Source organism: Herpailurus yagouaroundi, unplaced genomic scaffold (genome assembly GCF_014898765.1).
Source record: "Herpailurus yagouaroundi ecotype Mexico unplaced genomic scaffold, PumYag 77, whole genome shotgun sequence".
NCBI lineage: Eukaryota > Metazoa > Chordata > Mammalia > Carnivora > Felidae > Herpailurus > Herpailurus yagouaroundi.
In genome coordinates this window covers 77,689,759-77,708,545 of record NW_024412388.1, presented here as the reverse complement: position 1 = coordinate 77,708,545, position 18,787 = coordinate 77,689,759, and the positions used below count along the sequence as shown (strand labels likewise).

The 18,787-nt window shown below is 33.8% G+C and overlaps 1 protein-coding gene across 21 annotated transcripts in view; it reads left to right on the top strand.

The window, feature by feature from the left end:
• The window catches only part of ZNF644 (zinc finger protein 644), a 106,176-nt gene extending 88,487 nt beyond the window's left edge, over window positions 1-17,689 (top strand). For 11 of the 21 annotated variants that reach the window (XM_040470921.1, XM_040470930.1, XM_040470929.1 and 8 more), the window contains 3 exons: window positions 146-268; window positions 15,080-15,182; window positions 15,985-17,689. In XM_040470921.1, coding sequence (XP_040326855.1) covers window positions 146-268; window positions 15,080-15,182; window positions 15,985-16,177 — 419 coding nt within the window. In that variant the 3' untranslated portion in view covers window positions 16,178-17,689. Of the gene's footprint in view, window positions 1-145; window positions 269-12,992; window positions 13,063-15,079; window positions 15,185-15,984 lie in introns of those variants that run through there. The other 10 variants (XM_040470933.1, XM_040470940.1, XM_040470941.1 and 7 more) reach the window with 2 other exon arrangements.
• The last annotated feature ends 1,098 nt before the right edge of the window (window positions 17,690-18,787 follow it).

Below are 18,787 nucleotides of genomic sequence, written 5' to 3'. Positions count from 1 at the left end.
CCCCCCGCTCCTTATTTTAAGTTAAGCTAATTCAATGAACGTTTTTTAAACCATCTTTATTGTGGTACTTTTCTTCACGCTTTTAGCTAAGAAAATTTCACTTTTTGAAGTGAGAACTGGATTATAGTTTTCTTTTGAATGATAGGTATGCCTGTGAAGCTTAGAACATGTGTGCATTGCAATACGACGTTTACAAGTGCTGTTAGCCTGTCCAACCACTTACGCGCTTATGCACGAAAGAAGAGTGCTGGACTTTTGACTGGTACAGGTATGTTTGAACAGATAACACAGCAAGTCTGCTTGATTCAGTACACTTTTTTTCCCACCAGACTGGTGCTAATTCAGATGATATTTATAGCTTTCTTTGGTAAGCACAGTTGAGTCTGAATATACATAAATTTCAGCAACTTGTAAACTGTTAGATATCATTTTAAGCAAGTTCTTTTTCATTTGGCTTCTATTGACTTGATTTGGGAAAAATAAATAAATAACCCAATAGAAGTGTGGGACTTTTGAGTCTGCCTAATTCCCATTGATTTTTAAATTACACTATTTTTTGATTTTTAAATTTATTTTTGTGAGTAGATTCCAGTAAGGCAACCTCTCTTTAGTAAAAAGGATTGTAGTTCTAGCCTAACGAAATGCTTTATTAGGAAGGAAAATTATTGTGAAATTTCAAATATGTACCTTAAAACTAAGGAGTTTTCATTAGTCTGTAGATCACATCTTTAAAGGGATAAGCCTTAAAAATGGCCCATGTTGACAACTGAATAGATTTTTCTTTTAATACTCCTAAACTATGTTTAGGATTAATAAATACAGCCAACACATAAATCTCAACATGCACATTTCTGTGTTATTTTTGGTTGGTTAGCCCAGCCTTGCAGATACTCTTCATATTGCCAGCCTGTGAAAAATTGTATTAGCTTACTCATATGTAATACTGCTTCTTACCCTACAAAACGCCTTGCTCTTTTCATTTGTAGCCTTTCAAGCTACCCTGCTTTGGCAAATCCCATTTCTCTCATGTCTTAAAATATACTCTTTTCTAAATATATCTACATAAATCCTTTTGCCTAAAACTCTCCTTCCAGTCTTTTTATTTCTCTTGCTCTTTTAGATCACTGCCTTCTGCTTCCTTCTAGTTGCTGTTTTCCCAACTTTTTTGTTCTTCCTCATGTCTTCCCTTGGCTTACATCCAATATGTTCTTGCTACCAAAGAAACACTTGTATTCATACTAATGTCTTTCTTCTGCTTCTTTGCTTTATCCTTTGACTTGATATACAAATGACCAGGGATGACTGTTGACTGCATTAAAAGAAGAATAGAGTGAGTTTTACTTTACTGGATTAGTAACCTCCTACGGTGAGGTTTTAGTTTTTATAATATTACTCCTACCTTCATCAGGCTTGAAAGGGGATTGCAGACATTAGAGGCAGGGAGGCAGTGAAAATAAAAGACTATAGAAACAGAACTTCATAATTATTGCTACCACAGTCACTGACTTTCACTGTACACTTACTATGTGTCAGGCTCTGTGCTGTGCAGCCGAATTGTGTAACATTTAACCTTCACACCGCCATATGAGTTGTAAGTGCAGTAATTCTCTCAATTTTACAGAACACTAGGTCTTAGACAAGTCAAGACTTAAGGTGAAGTCACCCAGATTTATGTAGTTATTAATAGCAGAGTGGAAAAATCAAGGATTTCTTATCCTAGACTTTTGTTTTTAATCACGATGGTCTGCCACATACAGAACAAAAGCCATTGAAAATCCTAAAAGAGGTTAGGTTTAAAGTGGGGAGCATTCTGGTGAAGACTGAATAAATGAGTCTTACAAAGAGCCAAGGACCCAAGAAACAGGCCTGGATTAGATTTTCGAGGACTTTAAAAAATATTTCAGTCTGACAATTCAGACAGATAATTGCAAATATTCAGTGAGGCGCATCTCTCCAGTACGGGTTTTGTAGGCCATTAAAAAATGCTTTTATTTCGTCTGAAAATCTTTTAAAACATAGGATTAATTCTTTATAAATAACTGATTGTAGCCCTCCACTGACCAGGGGTGCATTCTAATGAACACTTTATTGTCTAAACAATTTCATTATTAAAGAAAAAGTTAATATAGGATGAATGGGGATAGATTTCTTTGGTCATCAAGAAAAAAAAGAGAACATTACTTTTTAAATATCATTAAATACTAACCAAAATGTCAGAAGAGTTAGAAAATAAAAGGTGTGTGTTTGGCAGTCCTAAGGCAAAGAGAAGGGAAATGAAAAACTGAAGAAAGTCTTAGGGTGGTATTTTCCACAGCACATAACCACTTTTAACAAAAATAAAAAACTCATGCACCTTTTCTTAGAAATTCTGAAACATCCCCCCGCGTTTTTGAAAGCTTCTTGACCAGTAGAGCTATACAGAAGATGTCTTTGCTGCTTGCTCATGCCAACTACAAAGTTTTTTTTAATAAGCTTTCTTATTTTTTGTTTTCCAAATGAAACATTCTGTATTATATTTATAAAGTCCACATGCCTGTTTTCTTTCTCCGTATCAGTTGCAGTGGTGTAAGTCAGTGGTCCCAACCTGTAGTTTCTGGAGGGTTCCACCAGGTTATGGTAAGAGATTCATCAGTTCATATGAGTAACAAGCATTACTTCTCAAAAATAGGTAGATGTTGTTTTCATGAAAAAAGTACAGAATCATTTGAAAAAATCTTTACCTTAATCTAAGTATATCACAAGACTGAAGCAATGTAAAAGGAAAATAGGTAGGACTAAAGGCTCCATAAGAATGTCTGGTACCCATGTTCTTAATTCAAGTAGTCTTCATTCATGTGGATTTTATTTATGTGGCCTACTCTTGAAGAAAAAGTGTAGGTATCCCTACAGTATGCTAAAGGCCGGCTTGGTTATGATAAACCCCAAATAAACCCCAAAGCTTCCTTAGAAGACACCGGCTCCTGGCCTCTTCTGTGGGAACTAGTGGTCTTTGGAGGGAGAGAAATATTCTAGCTAGCCTGAATAGACCCAAAAGAATGCTCCTCTACTTCCCCAAATAGCTGTCTTATGAAAGCTGTGGACCCCATCCCAGAAACATGCACTTATTTCATCCACAGATAAAAAGTTTTCTATATATATGTTTCTGTATTTAGGTATATCCCCTAAAGGTTATCATCTGTGGACGCTTCCTCTAGCAGAAAGCTGAGAAAGGGGAGATGACAAAATAAAAATGAAGCAGACAGAGCTGGGAATCAGGAAATCTAAGAAATCTAAGCCCTAAGAGTTAGAAAATGCTTAATATGCCAGAACTGTGTAACACCAAAACTAATGTATATGGTCACAAACATAAATTAATTAATTAATTAATTAATTAATTAAATAAACAACATGCTTCCTAACTTTAGTAAAAGGAAATGATGAATAATAAAGTAGGAAAGCTTGGAATTAAAGACATAGAAGGGTAGCCATACCTGGGACAGAGTTCAGTTGACAAAAAAGAATAAACTTCACAGATTAAAATTTTGCCCAGAATTGACCCAGTTTGTCATCCGTTGGGCAGGTTCCAATAATTGTTTAATAATTTCCATGTGCCTTCCATGGTAGATGCTCATTTATGAAACTTTTTTTTTACCTTTTTTAAAATGAATTTTTGTCTAAAGAGGCTAGTGCCAAAGGGTTTACTTTATATTCTGTATTGTAAATTCAAGGCATACTTATTATTTTTTAAGGCATACTTATTAAGAATTTATTACAGTTAACATAGACTGCACTATTGGTAGACTTCTTTTTCAAGCTTTATTCTCTTTAGGTTAACTTTTTATGTGGTCATACAGACTTTTTCCTGGGTAATTCTTTATATAGTCTAATAATAAGAACATTGCATAATTTTCATTAAAAATCAGAAATTTCATGTAGTTCGTATTAAATGCTTTTGGACTTCTAATTTTACTATTGACTTTTTTGTGTTTAATAATATTTAAATTAAGTGATGCCCTTTTTATACTGGCAGTATTAAAAACACAGTATCACTAAGTTATTAATAGAGCAACTGTACTGACTGGGTTAGCCCTTTTGTAGCGGCCGAGTAATAGACAAGTGCCTCTTTCTTTCATAGGTGTCCTGGATTGGACGATAAGTTATATGGTACCTTGGTTATTAAAATTTCTAAAATATTTAAAATTATTTAAGGCAGAGTGTATTCTATCAACTTAATCTGCAGTTAGGAACCAAAAAAGAAAAATATTTTGAGGTCAAAGCAAGTGAATTCCAACAGGTGAAGAAAGGGGAAATAATTAAAGTCCGAGTAGGTTGTTGTGAAAGGAAATGTATCAGTTAAGAGGAAAGCATGTTTGCACAATGGTGCACAGTGGTGCAGAGCCATGTTCTCTCTTAAAAAGCAGAAAGAATAACAGTGGTGTTCAGCATTTTTATTGGAATTCCATTTTACATCTTGACCCTGTAATACAAATGCACATTAATACACATACTCACTTGGTCTCACTCATTACTCACCTGAAGTGATTGTGATGTACTTTAATAATTTCTATTTTATTCTTTTTCATTAAAAATAATGCTGGTCATGACCCAGTAAATTGATTTACTACTTACCAAGAAGTTACTTCCCACAGATTGGAAACACTCCCCTCAAGTGACTCTTTTGCTTAGGGACTGGTATTGACCAGAATCAACAATAGTAACATGTTAGAAATCATAATACTACTTCTGTGGCAGCATGTAAAATTATTTTACTCATTGTATTCAGGTGTTTATCGGTAGATCATATTTTTTAAATAAAATGCTGACCTGTAATATTTAAAGTAAATTAGAGATTCCTACTTATTTAAAAAAGTAATGCAAGAAAAACATTTTTATATGCTAATGTATTTGGGGAAGGGGTTTCATTTCATTATCTTCAGAACACTTCCGTGAAGCATTTTAGAAGTAAAGCAGGATTATTACTATTCTACACCAACAGACTCACCACCATCATAATTAATGCATAACTTTTCCAGTGAGAAAAAGAGAACTTAAAAACTTGGCACTAGAGTCTTTCAGTCAATACTACCAGTGCAATATGTCTACATTCTTTTTTTAGTAAAGTCAGTGTTTTATTTTTCATACCATCCACTTTTAAATAGAACAGTAGATTGCATGTTACTTAATAGGATCTTTTGCCTGTTTTCAGCTTTAATGATCTAATTGGCCACAGAGGCCTGCAACAACAAGTGCTAATGAATGTGTAACACAGTGCCAGGTGCTGAGCGGGTGTATAAGCCACCAGAAAAGTAATTCTTATATTGTGGAATGTGCTATAGGAACACTTTTCTCCTGCGGTGGAAAGAAAAAAATAGTATTGTGAAAGCTTCTCAAGATGCATTAAATTACTTGTCTTTTCATGAGTGTCTCTGCAGTGTCTTTTAAAACATTTTTGTAATGTTGCATCTTGAGGAAATTGCATGCTCTTATAGTGATGCATTCAGCCTGAAAGAGTACAAAGAGAACATTTGTATCTTCTTATTATGATTAAACTCTAAAGGAGCAAACTAGCTTCTAGTTAAAGCAAATACCTTGATAATTACTCCAGAGTAGGCTATCTGGAAGATACCTGGGAAGCATGAAACATGTCCCTGTCATCAAAGAACTTAGGAAAGCATTATTGCAACACATACAAAACTATCAAAGTTAGAGACCTATGCGAGATAGTATACAAGTAAATGGAAATAAAGTATTAAGTGCTGTAGGAGATAAAGGTGTTTATTTTAGTCTAGACCTTCTTTTGAGGGGAGCTGGGAATTAAGTTGGGTCCTTTTTTCCTGCTGCCATTATAATTTGTCTCGTTACTAAATAGAGCCTCAAAAAGAAGGAAAAAGGAAAAAATGAGAATAGTTCATGCACATATGTTTCTTGTCATTATGTTTGAAGTGAGAGAAAGTAAAACCTAGTAGTCAAAGAAAATTTTCATTCATTCAACAAAATTTTTAGTTCTTTTATCATACCAGGATGGTGCTAGAGGCTGTAAAGACTGCGCTTCAGCTGCATAAACATACTTAGGATCCTGTGGGATAGGTACAAAGGTACTATTATGGTGGAAAAACTTTATAAGGTTTCAGCTAGACTCTGAGCTTGAAGGATGGGTAGTTTTAGGAAGAAGAGACAAAGTGGAACGTTCTTGGTAGAGAAAAGAATGTAGTTTAGGCACGAAGGGATGAAATTTCGAGTTCAAGAGGTACTGAAAGATTCAGTTGCGGGTGTTTGGGAAGATGGTAATGTCAGAAAGGTAAGGTTGATACTTTTGGATGCTTGCTAAAAAATTTAGGAAATCATTGAAGAATTTTTTTAAATAAGGGAATAATGTGGTCAGACAGATGGGTTTCTGTGTTTTCTTGGTTATAACTTATCTCTGTAGTACCATTCTTCATTAAAAGTCTATATCTGTACATATTTATGTGCACAGTAATGTATCGTTATTTGGGATCAGCACAGTAATAAATTGTTCAAGTTGAGTAAATTTTCCAGGTAATTGAAGACTAGTATCAAACTTGATTTTACCCTAACCATTTTGATGGTTATGTTTCTAAAATGTTCTTATTTCTGCCTTGTGAAACTGTAGACTGAGTATAATTTAACCATTTGAGTACATAAGTGTCATCCTTATGGATACTAAGTGTTTTATTATGCCAGCAAGAAATGGGCTATTTGCCCACAATACGAAAAATTGATTGGCCATTTGCCCACAATACGAAAAATTGATTGATTCAGTAATTCAACAAGCAGTTCTTTTAGCTCATGCTGTGGTTTATGCATTGTGGTAAGTACTGCAGAGATAAATTGCATCTTAGAGTAGAACCACATAATATATAACTTTAATACAAGGCAAATCGTAAGTGCCATTGGTACTTTTGGCTAGACCAAGACTCAGCAAGGTTTTAGGAAGTCACATTTGATTTGGACCCTGAGGATAGCTAATTGAAATGGAAATGGGGTTAGGGGTAGGGAAGGAGCATACCTATAGGAGGGAGCAGCTTGGGACAGTGTGGAAGTTTATTGCAAATACTTAGGAAGTAGGAGATAACAGGAGTAGAGGTGAACAGGTAAAGGACATGGAATGCCAATCTTATGGTGATGGAATTAGCTTTGTAGTGAGGAACAAGGGAGGATTTTTTTGTTTTTGTTTTTGTTCTTTTTTTTAAGAATTTGAGAAACGTTAAAGGATTTGGTGGGGAGGTGGGGAAATTCTAAGTGAGGTCATTTTAGGAGTCTTGAACCAGGACAATGACAATAGGAATGTAAAGGAAAGATAATAGATTCACAGATAATACTATGGAAGTAAAGTAAGCAGAACTTGGCAGATTAATTAGAAGTAGAAGAAGAGGACAGAGACAGAAATGGCTTAGGTTTTAAATCTTGTTACTAGGAGGATGGTTGTACTAAAACAGTTAATGAATCTGCTGCGGTGGGGTTTCCTAAAAGGTTAGGCTTCATTACTTATCCAGCAACACCTAATCATCCAGCTATCCACTGTAATAAAGCAAATAACCACACGTACTGAATCGGTTAAGTTTGTGGTTAGGAAAATGGAACCCCGGAAAATGTTGTACCCTTGTAGCACAAAATATTTACATTTTACAATGCCCTCTTTAGATGTCATTAGTTATAAATTTTAGGGATTCTCTTTGATTGATAACCTTTTTTGACCAGCCACTTGTTTTTCATAAAAATCCTAACGAGTCCCCTACCATTCCTATTGGTGCTGTTACTAATTTTCTGAGTTTTGCTTTTTATATCTTGTTTTGATCTTTTTAACAATTGAACTAACCTGGACTGTTATGTTTTGGGATTTTTTAACATGTCTAATATCTTTATATCATAACTTTGTTATAATCTTTTGTGTTCATTATTATTTCTATTCTAACATGAATTTTTTAATGCTGTTTATAATCTGGGTTAAGATATAGTTAGACCTTAGAGTAACAGGGCATGTTCTAGGCAGAGCTGAATGTAGGTAATCAGCATTAAATGGCTTTATAGAAATAGTAAAACAATACACAGACTCTCTCTTTTGGAGGTTAAGGTGAGAGGATGACTTGTGGAGACTCTGCTGGTCACTCATGTGTCTAAGAACTGGAAAAAATAGGTCTCACTATTTCTTTGTTGTGTCTGGGATGTAAGGGACAAGGTTAATTCTTGCTCTGCAGTGTTTAGAGCGTCTGTTTAATTGTGGCCTTAGCTGGAAGTTAACTCAAAGTAGAGGATACCTGGTCAGCACCATGTATGATTTTAGTTTGGATTTTGGCTGGAATGTGTAAACATGTGAAAATTATAAGAAAACTGAATCAGAGATCTGTTGGGGTTTGTGCGTTTGTGACCTTTAGATTTACCATTATAATTATTGTGCGCCCTATGTAAGTTGAACATGATTATGTTGAAAATAATTTAATGGCAATATTAAAGTAAGGTAGATTCTTACCTAATTTACTTTATAGTCAGAAGCAGTTAATTACTCCTACTAAATATGAAATGATATTTTGGAAATACTGAGACTTTCAGATGTCAGGGAGTGTGATTATATTCAAATAATTCTAAACAAAAGTGATTTATAGCAGATTAGTTATGTATTTTAATGTCTATTCCAATTTCAGGTGTGTCTTAGTCTTAGGAAAGTGGTCAGTATTGGTAAGTGCCTATTTGGCTTTAGTAAAACAGCATGCAAGTTCAACCCACGTTAAGGAGGAATTTTAAATGTTTTTTTCTTTACCTGTTGCCACAGAGAAATAATAAATTTGCTATCTTTAACTCCTAACTGACTAGTAAGCTACTCGTAGCCAGAGTATTGTTAGTGTGTAACTTTTGACAAGCTAGAAAAACTTGTATGCCTCCAGTTTCTCTATTTATAGAAATCTGTGATAAAGTATCATACTTAGGTATAGCTTTTCCCTTTATGTTTTAGGGACATAGTACTCAAAATACTCTTTTACTAATATCACCTCTACTTTGAAATAGCAGAGACTTCTACAAGTTGAATATACTTTTTTTCTTCCAAGTAGACCCAAGTTTAAATAAAGGCTATCTTCCATTTGCTTGAACTCATTCTCTGGGCCAAACATAGATGCCTGGCTATTGCTGCCCTTAATATAACTCTTAATTTGTAGGGCAAACTCAAGGTACCTGCCTTTTCTAGACTAATACTTTAAGCAATAAACCTCATACTTAAAGCAAAGGAAATCTGCTTTTCAAGTATTTTTGCATTCCATCCTCTTCTAGGCAAAATGTTAAATCATGCAGGATCTAATTAACTTTGCTATGATTGTTCTGTGATTCTATGTTAGTTACTGTTTTTAGTCATTGAGAATGGAAACTCTAAAAATTGGTGAAAGTAACTTAGAGTACTGAAAAAATATCCAATTTTGGAGGGAAAATGTCAGGAGAAAATAATGGTAAAAAAATACACTTCAGAGGTTGCTAATTGTATATCTTATCTATATGCTTAATTCTGATTAGAAGGGGAACATTGCTTTTCATAAAAATAGACCACTTAAACTGCTTTATATGTATCTTGGGAATAATGATTGGTTTGATGATGGCAGTATACCTAAAAACAAAAAAATTGGTATTGGGAGTAGGGAAGTCCTTTTCCATTTTAACGGGTTGTAGAGAGTAAGATTTAACAATTCTTCTCTTAATAGCTATTTTTTTTTATGAGCCAAGAGATTAAGAAGTGGAGCTGAGGGCTGCCTTTCTCATTTAGAGTGGTAGGTACTCAGGACCCAGAACTGGTTACACAATTTGTAGGGTCCCGTGCAAAATGCAGATGTAGCGCCTTGTGTTAAAAAATTAAGAATTTTAAGACTGTGTACGACAAGAGCGTTAAACTGAGTGTGGGTTGCTTTGTGACTGCTCAAGTCATATACCCATGAAGGCTGTTTTGTAGGTACTTTATGCAAAGATAAGAGTGTACACTGAAGAAATAAGAATTTGGCTCTCTCTATCCCCCATCCCTACTTTATCCAAGGTAACAGGTTTCTTCCCCGATTCTTCCCCACCCCCCCCCCCCAAAATGCCATGTTCCTTTTTCAGTTGGGACTGAGGGAAAGAAAATGTTCTTTGCACAGTCTGTTATGTGCTTGGGACTTACGAACTGTGAAAGATTAATGACGGCAACTAGCATTGAGTTTATCAGCTCACACTTGTGTATCCCTTGGGACAGGCATATGCATTCTCCTCCCCCCTCTCCACTGCCATTACCTACCTCCTCCACTACCAGTGTGTTAATGGTGGTAGAATGATGATTTAACCTGTTTATGTCTTTTTTTATCCCTCCTGTCTTCCTGAATGAGCTCATAGCTGCTATTGCCTACCCATCTTATACAGACCAACTAGATGGAGAAGAAATTTTTCTTCCCTCTAGTAGGGCTATACCATACCTCTTATTTTGGATAGGTATAGCCTGGTCATTATATTAAGTTTCACTTTACCCCAGAGATACCAACGACCAGTTAGGAGCAAAACTGATGAAATGGGACTTTTAAATAAACCAGTTAGGAGCAAAACTGATGAAATGAAGGCAGGGGAGGATGATTGCAAATGAAAATATTTTGGAGGTGAATGTTAATTTAGTTTAGTTATAATGTGCTTCTTTACCACACTGAACTTCAGATGTTTCTAAGAAATAAATCCTCATTTTTTTAGATCATTTGTGTAGTGAACTAAAAAGAACATGAAATTCATTGAAACAATTGTATTTAATGGGCAGTAAGGTAGAAAGGGCAAAAGTACTTACTTAATAATGTCAGAGCCTTAATGTTAGAGCCTAAAGTAAATTCTTTTTCTCCTGGGTATAAAACTAAATAATGCTCAAAAAAACAAACTTGAATTTGTATCTCTTGTGTTATTTATTAATTTGTTTCTCACTGATCTGGTTTAGTGCTTTAGACACATTGTTGTTGTTGTTGTTGCTGCTGCTGTTGTTGCTATTGTTGCTGTTGTTGTTATATTTTGTAGCATAGCAGTTTGGTGTTCTTTTTGAGGGTTCATAAATCTATTGTATTTCTCTTTCATTCCTATTTGATCAAACAGCTGTTCTGTTATATACTGAAAGGTATATTCTAAAACTTTGTATACGGCCTTACAGTATAATTCACTCTCTTTACAAGTAAGTTAAATACTCCCAGTAGCAAATTAGATCCTTTATAAATCAGATAACTGCAAAGGTGTTTTTAACAGTTTTCTGGTTAAAATCAATCACTTAAACATTTTTTGCCACCCTGAATAGGAACCTTAGGAAGGTTTGAATGACTGAATTTGTTCCTTTCTGAAGATGCAGTTTTACTCAAGAGAAGAAAATTAAGAATTTCTAAAACCAATGTAGTATTTTGTGTAAATACATTTCAAGTACAGAAACAATGTTAGATTTAAAATACTTTGGAAGAGATAAAAGTGTTTGTGTTTTTATTTTTTGACACTAACAAATAAGTGCACACATAAAATCCTATTACAGGGGTGCCTGGGTGGCTCAGTCGGTTGGGCGTCTGACTTCGGCTCAGGTTATAATCTCATGGTTTGTGGGTTCGAGCCCCATGTCGGGCTCTGTGCAGACAGTTCAGAGCCTGGAGCCTGCTTCAGATTCTGTGTCTCCCCTCTCTCTGCCCCTCCCATGCTCATACTCTGTCTCTCTCTGTCTCTCAATAATAAATAAACATTTAAAAAATTTTAAATCCTATTACAAAGAAAAACTTTGTGTAAATTTATGTATTTGGCAGATTATTAATGTAAATAACTTTGTTAAACTTTTGACTATTTATCACAAATATTGATAAGCCCCATTATACTAAAACTGAATGTGTTAGTGTTGTGTTTTAATGTTCCAGTGACTCCTGGTACAGTCCAGAATAAAACTGCTTTTCCCTCTAGATATAATAAAAACTGTTGAATGAGAACATTTGTGTAATAGATATGTTTGTACATCATCTATTTCATTTAGTGGAACATTTTGTGTAAATCATCTTTTTCATGTAGAGAATACCATATGGGTGTCCCTTTTGTGTGCATATTAATATGTTAAATACTCATTTTTTTTTTTTTTTGCAGATTTTTCTAAAATGTTTGGGCTGTAATGCAGGTGTGAAGTTTGGATGTTGGTATTAGAAAAAACTATTCCTGTAAAATGTATTCATGTTTTATCATCTAAGATAAATAAGTGACATTTCAAAGGATAAGAAATTTAAAAGTGATCATGGAGGGGCACCTGGGTGGCTCATTCGGTTAAGCATCTGATTTTGGCTCAGGTCATGATCTCATGGTTTGTGAGTTTGAGCCTTGAGTCCAGCTCTGTGCTGACAACTCAGAGCCTGGAGCCTGCTTTGGATTCTGTGTCTCCCTCTCTCTCTGCCCCTCTCCCACTCGCGCTGTCTCCCTCTCAAATATAAATTTTTTAAAAAACAAGAGTAAAAGTGATCATGGAGAGATAGTAAGACACCAAGGTATTTAGGTATAATTACCAAAGGCCCTAGGTTTTTTAATACACTTACTTTATGGACAAGTTTTCCAAGGGATGCTCAGTGCATGTGTTCTCTGAACTTACTTGGAACACTGGGTAATGGAGATTCTGTCATATGCTGGGAGAGTTGTCCTTTCTGAAGTCATAATTCCTTTAAATATTAATTACTATAAAAACTATGGCATTTTCATTTAAAATTTAGATCTGATCATTCATAAAATAGCCTGAACCTCAGTTTCTAGAGTCCACATAACATCAAAAGTCAGAAAAATTCTTTTTCCTGTATTAAAGTCAAAATTCTTTATACACCTCAAAGCAAACATGTCCAGTTCCATTTTTAAAGAACCACAGCATCTAAATATATAACAAAACATTGTACTGCATACTTGCCTATCACCCTCTGCCCTTATCCCTCAATTTGCTTTACACCCTTAACGTTAGCATTCTGTGAACAAATTTTTAAAGGATTGTTATAATGCATTCTGTTTGTATCCTACAGTAATTTATTTACATTTTAAAAGGAATTTGAATACAGTGTGGCAATTTTGACAACCAGCAAGCTCATCAAAGTAAGATTCTACCTATAATCTCATGATAAACCAAATGCTTACTCTGTTGCACATAACAAAGACAGGGATTGTGTGTGGTTTACCTTATAGATAGGGAAAGAAAAGCTGACATCTAGTAACACTTAGCCCTTTGAGTTCCCTAAACTCTTTACTTCTGTCTAGTGTATGAATTGCTTTAAAATCCATTTAAATTCAGATTGTTCACCAATGCAATGAGGGGGAAAAAGGTGCTACTTGCAAAGCACTTGATACCTCACTCTTTCTGCTGGTTGTGAAGAACTTAGTTTCAACATATAAACTAGACTGATCAATGAAGAATATGACTGCTAGCAACATATTCATTTAAACAAATGATGCAGAGGTGTGCTACCGGATGCTATCTGTATGGCATGGTAGAACAAATTTCCATTCATATGCTGTCTAAATGTCAAAGGTTCAATTATTGGGTTTTCCTTTGAGTATTTGTTGAGTTTCTACTATGTGCCAGGCTCTTGACTGAGAAAACTAATGAGATTTTTCTATTCCAGATTTTGGTTGTTTAGCTTTGAATTAGCCATTCTTTAATACTTAACTTGATTTCCTACAGTTCTTTACTTACTAGATTCTTCTTCTGAGCATAAGCAAAGGAAGACTCTGGGCCCAAGCAGGATTTTACTTTTTAAAAGGCAGGTGACAAGAAGCAGAAACCAGTGGCTTGAATGAGATTTGTCTAGGCTTCTCATGGATTTTAATTTTCTATATGACATTTCTGTTAGCATTGCTACTTGACTGTAAGGAACTGTGTTTACTGGTTTTGTAATAGTAGCATCTATTCTTTTGGAATCCGGACTTTGAACAACTCATTTCACAGAGTCATTGGATAGGCAGTTCCTATTCTTTCTTACCTAGAATTTTTCCAGGGGATTTCACATGGCAGGTTAACAGAAGAAAAGCCATTTGTGTAACTCTTCTGTTACATTTGTTTCCCTTCCCCTTGGATCCCTAGAGATAACTCTTTACCTTCTCTTCCTGCTAATTGACCAGCAGCACCCTGGAATACTGTCATCCCTTTGTCCAAAGGAATGGTGTAGTTGTATTCAAAGACCAATAAAATGTTACGTTCTGTCTATTCCCCCTATAAAAAATACCTTTTTCCCCTTATTAAGTTAGATTTTATAGAATAAGTGATTGAAGGAGAAGTCAAGTAATTGAAAAATTTTTAAAACAGCACTACAATTTTGATCGATTTTAATATAAAAATCTTTTTTCCCATTTTAGTCACATTTTAAAAATATAGATAGGAGATAATGTAAATTGAAAACACATGTGAAGAATAGTTAGCATTACATATCTGGTCCATTTGTAAACTTTTGTGAGATAATCTGGATTTATATTTCTTAGTAAAATTAAACATATTATTGTACATACAATACAGGTTGAGTTAAAATTTGAGAGTTGAGCTTTTTTTGCCCTTTCATGTATAAGGGCCAGCATATAATTTTAAGAGCTATTTGCTATTAATAGAATTCAAAGTGTATTTGCCCTAAAATTGATTTCTCATTGAGCTTTTTATTTGTTGGTGATGATCTTTTACTAGGTTTTCAAAGCATGTGAGACCTACTTAATGGAATAGTAATCAAATGGAAATTTAATATCATGATCTTAATTAAGTAAAAGATTATAATTTTCCTGGAAATAAGGAAGATTAATGAGATATTAAAATAATGGACTTATGGCCATAAGAGGAAAGATTACTATTGTAATAATTGACCAATTCAGTAATTTTAAGTTTAGTTACATTTTCTCAGTTCTAGTTTGATATGATAAAGCATTATTTGAAAAAATAGTACAAGAAGAATGTATGCAGGTAATATCACTGTAATTAAAGACCCCACTGCAAGTTAGTGCATGCTTCAGGGTACACAAAAGAATGTAGACTTTTTCTAACTTGATTTAGATGGTCTTGACTTCTCTAGAAGTATGTATTTATGTTTTGGAATATATAAGAAACGTTAAGTCTTTCTCTTCCCTTTTTTAGCCTTAGATTGTAAGCAAAAGAAATCAAGGTCAAGATCTGGAAGTAAGAAGAAAATGCTAACGTTACCTCATGGTGCTGACGAGGTTTACATTCTCCGATGCAGGTATATGCCTATTTTGCCAAGTCTGCTCAGTTTCTTCAGACTTGCTTTGAGACATGTTAGCTGACTTATTTGGGATTTTTAATTTGTGGCAGAAGGTGCCTTCTCAACAATCAAGTTCTAAATGAACTTTTGGAGACAGGCTTAATAATACACTGTATTTCTCATAATACACTATATTTCAACAACTGATGAACAAATGTTTTATATTTATCTCAGAGTCTCAGTGATACTGTTGATTTATGAAAGTAGCCTTTTTTTGTTGTGGTATTTATTTGCTTTGTTGGGTTTAACTTGATTTGGTTTGATTTTTTTTCTCCTTAATTGTCTTGAGTTTCTGCTTCTTGGGAATGCGTTTTCTCTCCACTCATACTTCTAAGTATAGCTATACAAACTCATTCCCACCTCCTTCTATACTCATCCTCATGCAGTTTAAGGAGTTCTGAATTGGGGAAGGGTCTTTTGAAAACAGTGGTACATTTTGGAATTATAGTTGTTTTAAATGTATTGAGATGTATAGGCATTAAGACCTTTTAATTAATTTAATTTAATAGTAATGTTCCCACCTCTACAAATATTACTAGAGGTAATATAGCTGTTAAACCTATGAATTGGCAGTTTTATATTGTATTAAATCATTTTGACTTTGTATGTATTTAAAAACTGTTGTCAAGTGCTCCAGTATATGGTAGCATCTCCAGGCTATGGTAAACTCTACCTCTTATGTGTATGGATTTTATGTGACTTGGTTTTAAATAAAGGGAATTGGTCATGTTAAGAGAACTGTTATCAACTTCTTCTATAGGTTTTGTGGCCTAGTCTTTCGTGGACCATTGTCTGTTCAGGAAGACTGGATTAAGCACTTACAACGACACATTGTAAACGCTAATCTTCCACGGACTGGAGCTGGCATGGTGGAAGTCACGTCACTACTTAAAAAGCCTGCCTCCATTACAGAAACTTCATTTTCTCTACTAATGGCAGAAGCAGCTTCATAGAACAAGGAAACCTTTTAAATAGCAAATTTAAATTGGATGTACATTTGAAATTCTTTGTCTTTTTTTTTTAAAGCCACGTTAAATTATCCGTTTATAAATACTAAAGCAGGAATATGGGGAAAAGTGAATTACAGTGACATCAGAGCAAACTGAGTACTTCAAACAGTAAGTAGTCTATATATTTTATATAGGACGGAAGCTGTGTTTTTAAGGTTTACTAAGTTTTGTCAGTTAATGGTGTTCACTCGATGAAAGATCAGTACATGTAAGCAGTCATTAATAAACTGTTGCACATGAATAACTTAAAGACAGACTTACTGGAAAATTACATTTTCTGCAGTGTTACCAGAATCAAAGTTCTGTTTATTCCCCACAAGACTTGCATTGAAAAATAAGATATTATATTTTGTTTGTATGTATTTAGTGTTTTGTATAATACCAGGAACTGCTAAACTAAATTTACTCAACTTAGGGCATTAAATATCATGTACTTCATAGTTTGAGACTGTTCACTCAAATAGGGCAGAGTACTATTCTATCTAGATGTGTAAGTGTTTTTTTAAAATCACATGGAACGGTTTTTTTTATACTAAAAAGTGGAGGGAGATTTGTTTAAACAAGTATTTCTAAAAGAAATATGTACATAGTCCTGGAAATTATTTGTGGTAAGGAAATATTCTTTACTCCAGTTGCATTTCTCAGACAATAAAGTGGTGCATCCATGCTACCTCCTACTTTGTCAACAAAGATGCTATTTACCCTTTACATTTTTGTATCATAATAGATTTAAAAAATCTAATGTTCTTTATTGCAAGACATCCCTTTTGTTAACAGATTTGTTTCTTTTTAATGTTTTACTTAAATTTTGACATGCTTACAGGACAGGTTTGCCTCTTACTTTATTTAACATTGTAGAAATGTAATTAATGAACAATGCTCACTACACAATTTAGAATAGGCTTTCTCATTTATATTCCAAATTTGATCAGTTAGCAAAACTTAATACACCAATTGAAATATTTCTACATATGATGAGAATGTTTACAATTTAAATTTTAGAACTTGTTTTGGATGTGACTATATGTACGAAAATCGTGTAACACTATGCTCATGCTAAGAACCGACATAACGGAATTACTGAAATAAATGTGCTGTGAGGAATGGAAAATATGGTGCAGATGTCTTGGTCATGATAAATTGTGATTCTTTTAAACTCTTTCCAAAAACAAATTAGTTCTTTTAACCTGCAATCAGATTCCTTTACAAATAACAGTTTTTGTATGCAAGCACCATTTCATTTTATTTCATGTAGTATGGCTAATACTATAGTTGAAACAAGGATATGCATTGATAATTTTCTTCGTATGTAAATAAAGTTAAAAACAGTTAAAATAAGGAGTATTTTGGTAGAGTATATACATACCTCACTGCCAGTGAATTGCTTTCCTATGGTATATCTCCTTACCAGAAAAATCTCTAAATAAAAAAAGACTTAAAGAAAATTATAATGTCTATATTGTGAAGCATTTCTTATTTTTATCACTGGTGGAAATAGTCCACTTGAGGTTGTGTTTTATGTTGTTTAAATTGTTTATACTGAGCAGGCTACTTTATTCACATACCTTATATGTGAAATTAGGAAGTGGGATTAGGTGGAACATTTTCAACCAAGGGTCTCCTTATCTCTGGGGTACTAGATAGAGGGAAAGTACTTTCAAGTTATTTTTGTTTTTTGAAATCCCTGATAGAAACTGTGTATTTCTCTGTAAAGATGAGGCTAGCTAAAATTTCACATTCCTTTACTTCTGACTCAAAATATACCAAGTCTGTGTATACCAGTTGTCTCTTACTGAGAGACAACTCTTACTGAGCATGTTTCATTGATAGTTATAAATGAATATATTTTTTAAATTGGAAGACATATTACACAGCCTGCAGAATTCACAAATTAAAAAAAAAGGGGATTCCTCAAGGGAAGACTAGCATCACTAGAGTTGAGTCCCTTTCAGCTCTCATTTTTATAGTTCTCTGATTTTATCTTATTAAGCAAACTGTCAAGATGTAAGAATACAAGTAGTTTGACCACAAATTTTATAAGCAAACCTGGATTATAATTTTTATGTTAAGCTATATTTAAAATAAATATTTCTTTTTCTTAATGTACATAGAATTCAATCTAAGAGTAATTCAAATTAAAAACAGTAAACTATAGGGATTCCTAAAAAGTAAATTAAACAAAAAATATTTTTCATGGTAAAGATATTTGGGTTTCAAAATTTGAAAAATTCTTTAGGAAGCCAAGTTTATCCGTTATTTGACAACTAGGAAATTTAGACATAATTTTCATTTGGCTTCTACTAGAAAAAAAATTCATATTGTCTCAAATTATGTATCACAATATAGCCTGATTCAATATTGAGTATTGCCTATTTTCTTTTAACTCTTTTTGTTGTTGTTGTTGTTACCTAAAATATTTGAGCTTTAGTATTAGAGCTTTACTTTCTTTTTTTAAAAATCTGGTTAAAAGTGTTTATTTAACAGCATCAAGACAAAAAAGTTAACTTCTCTAAAAGTAGTACCTTCTACTATGCTTCTTTAGACTATATTAGA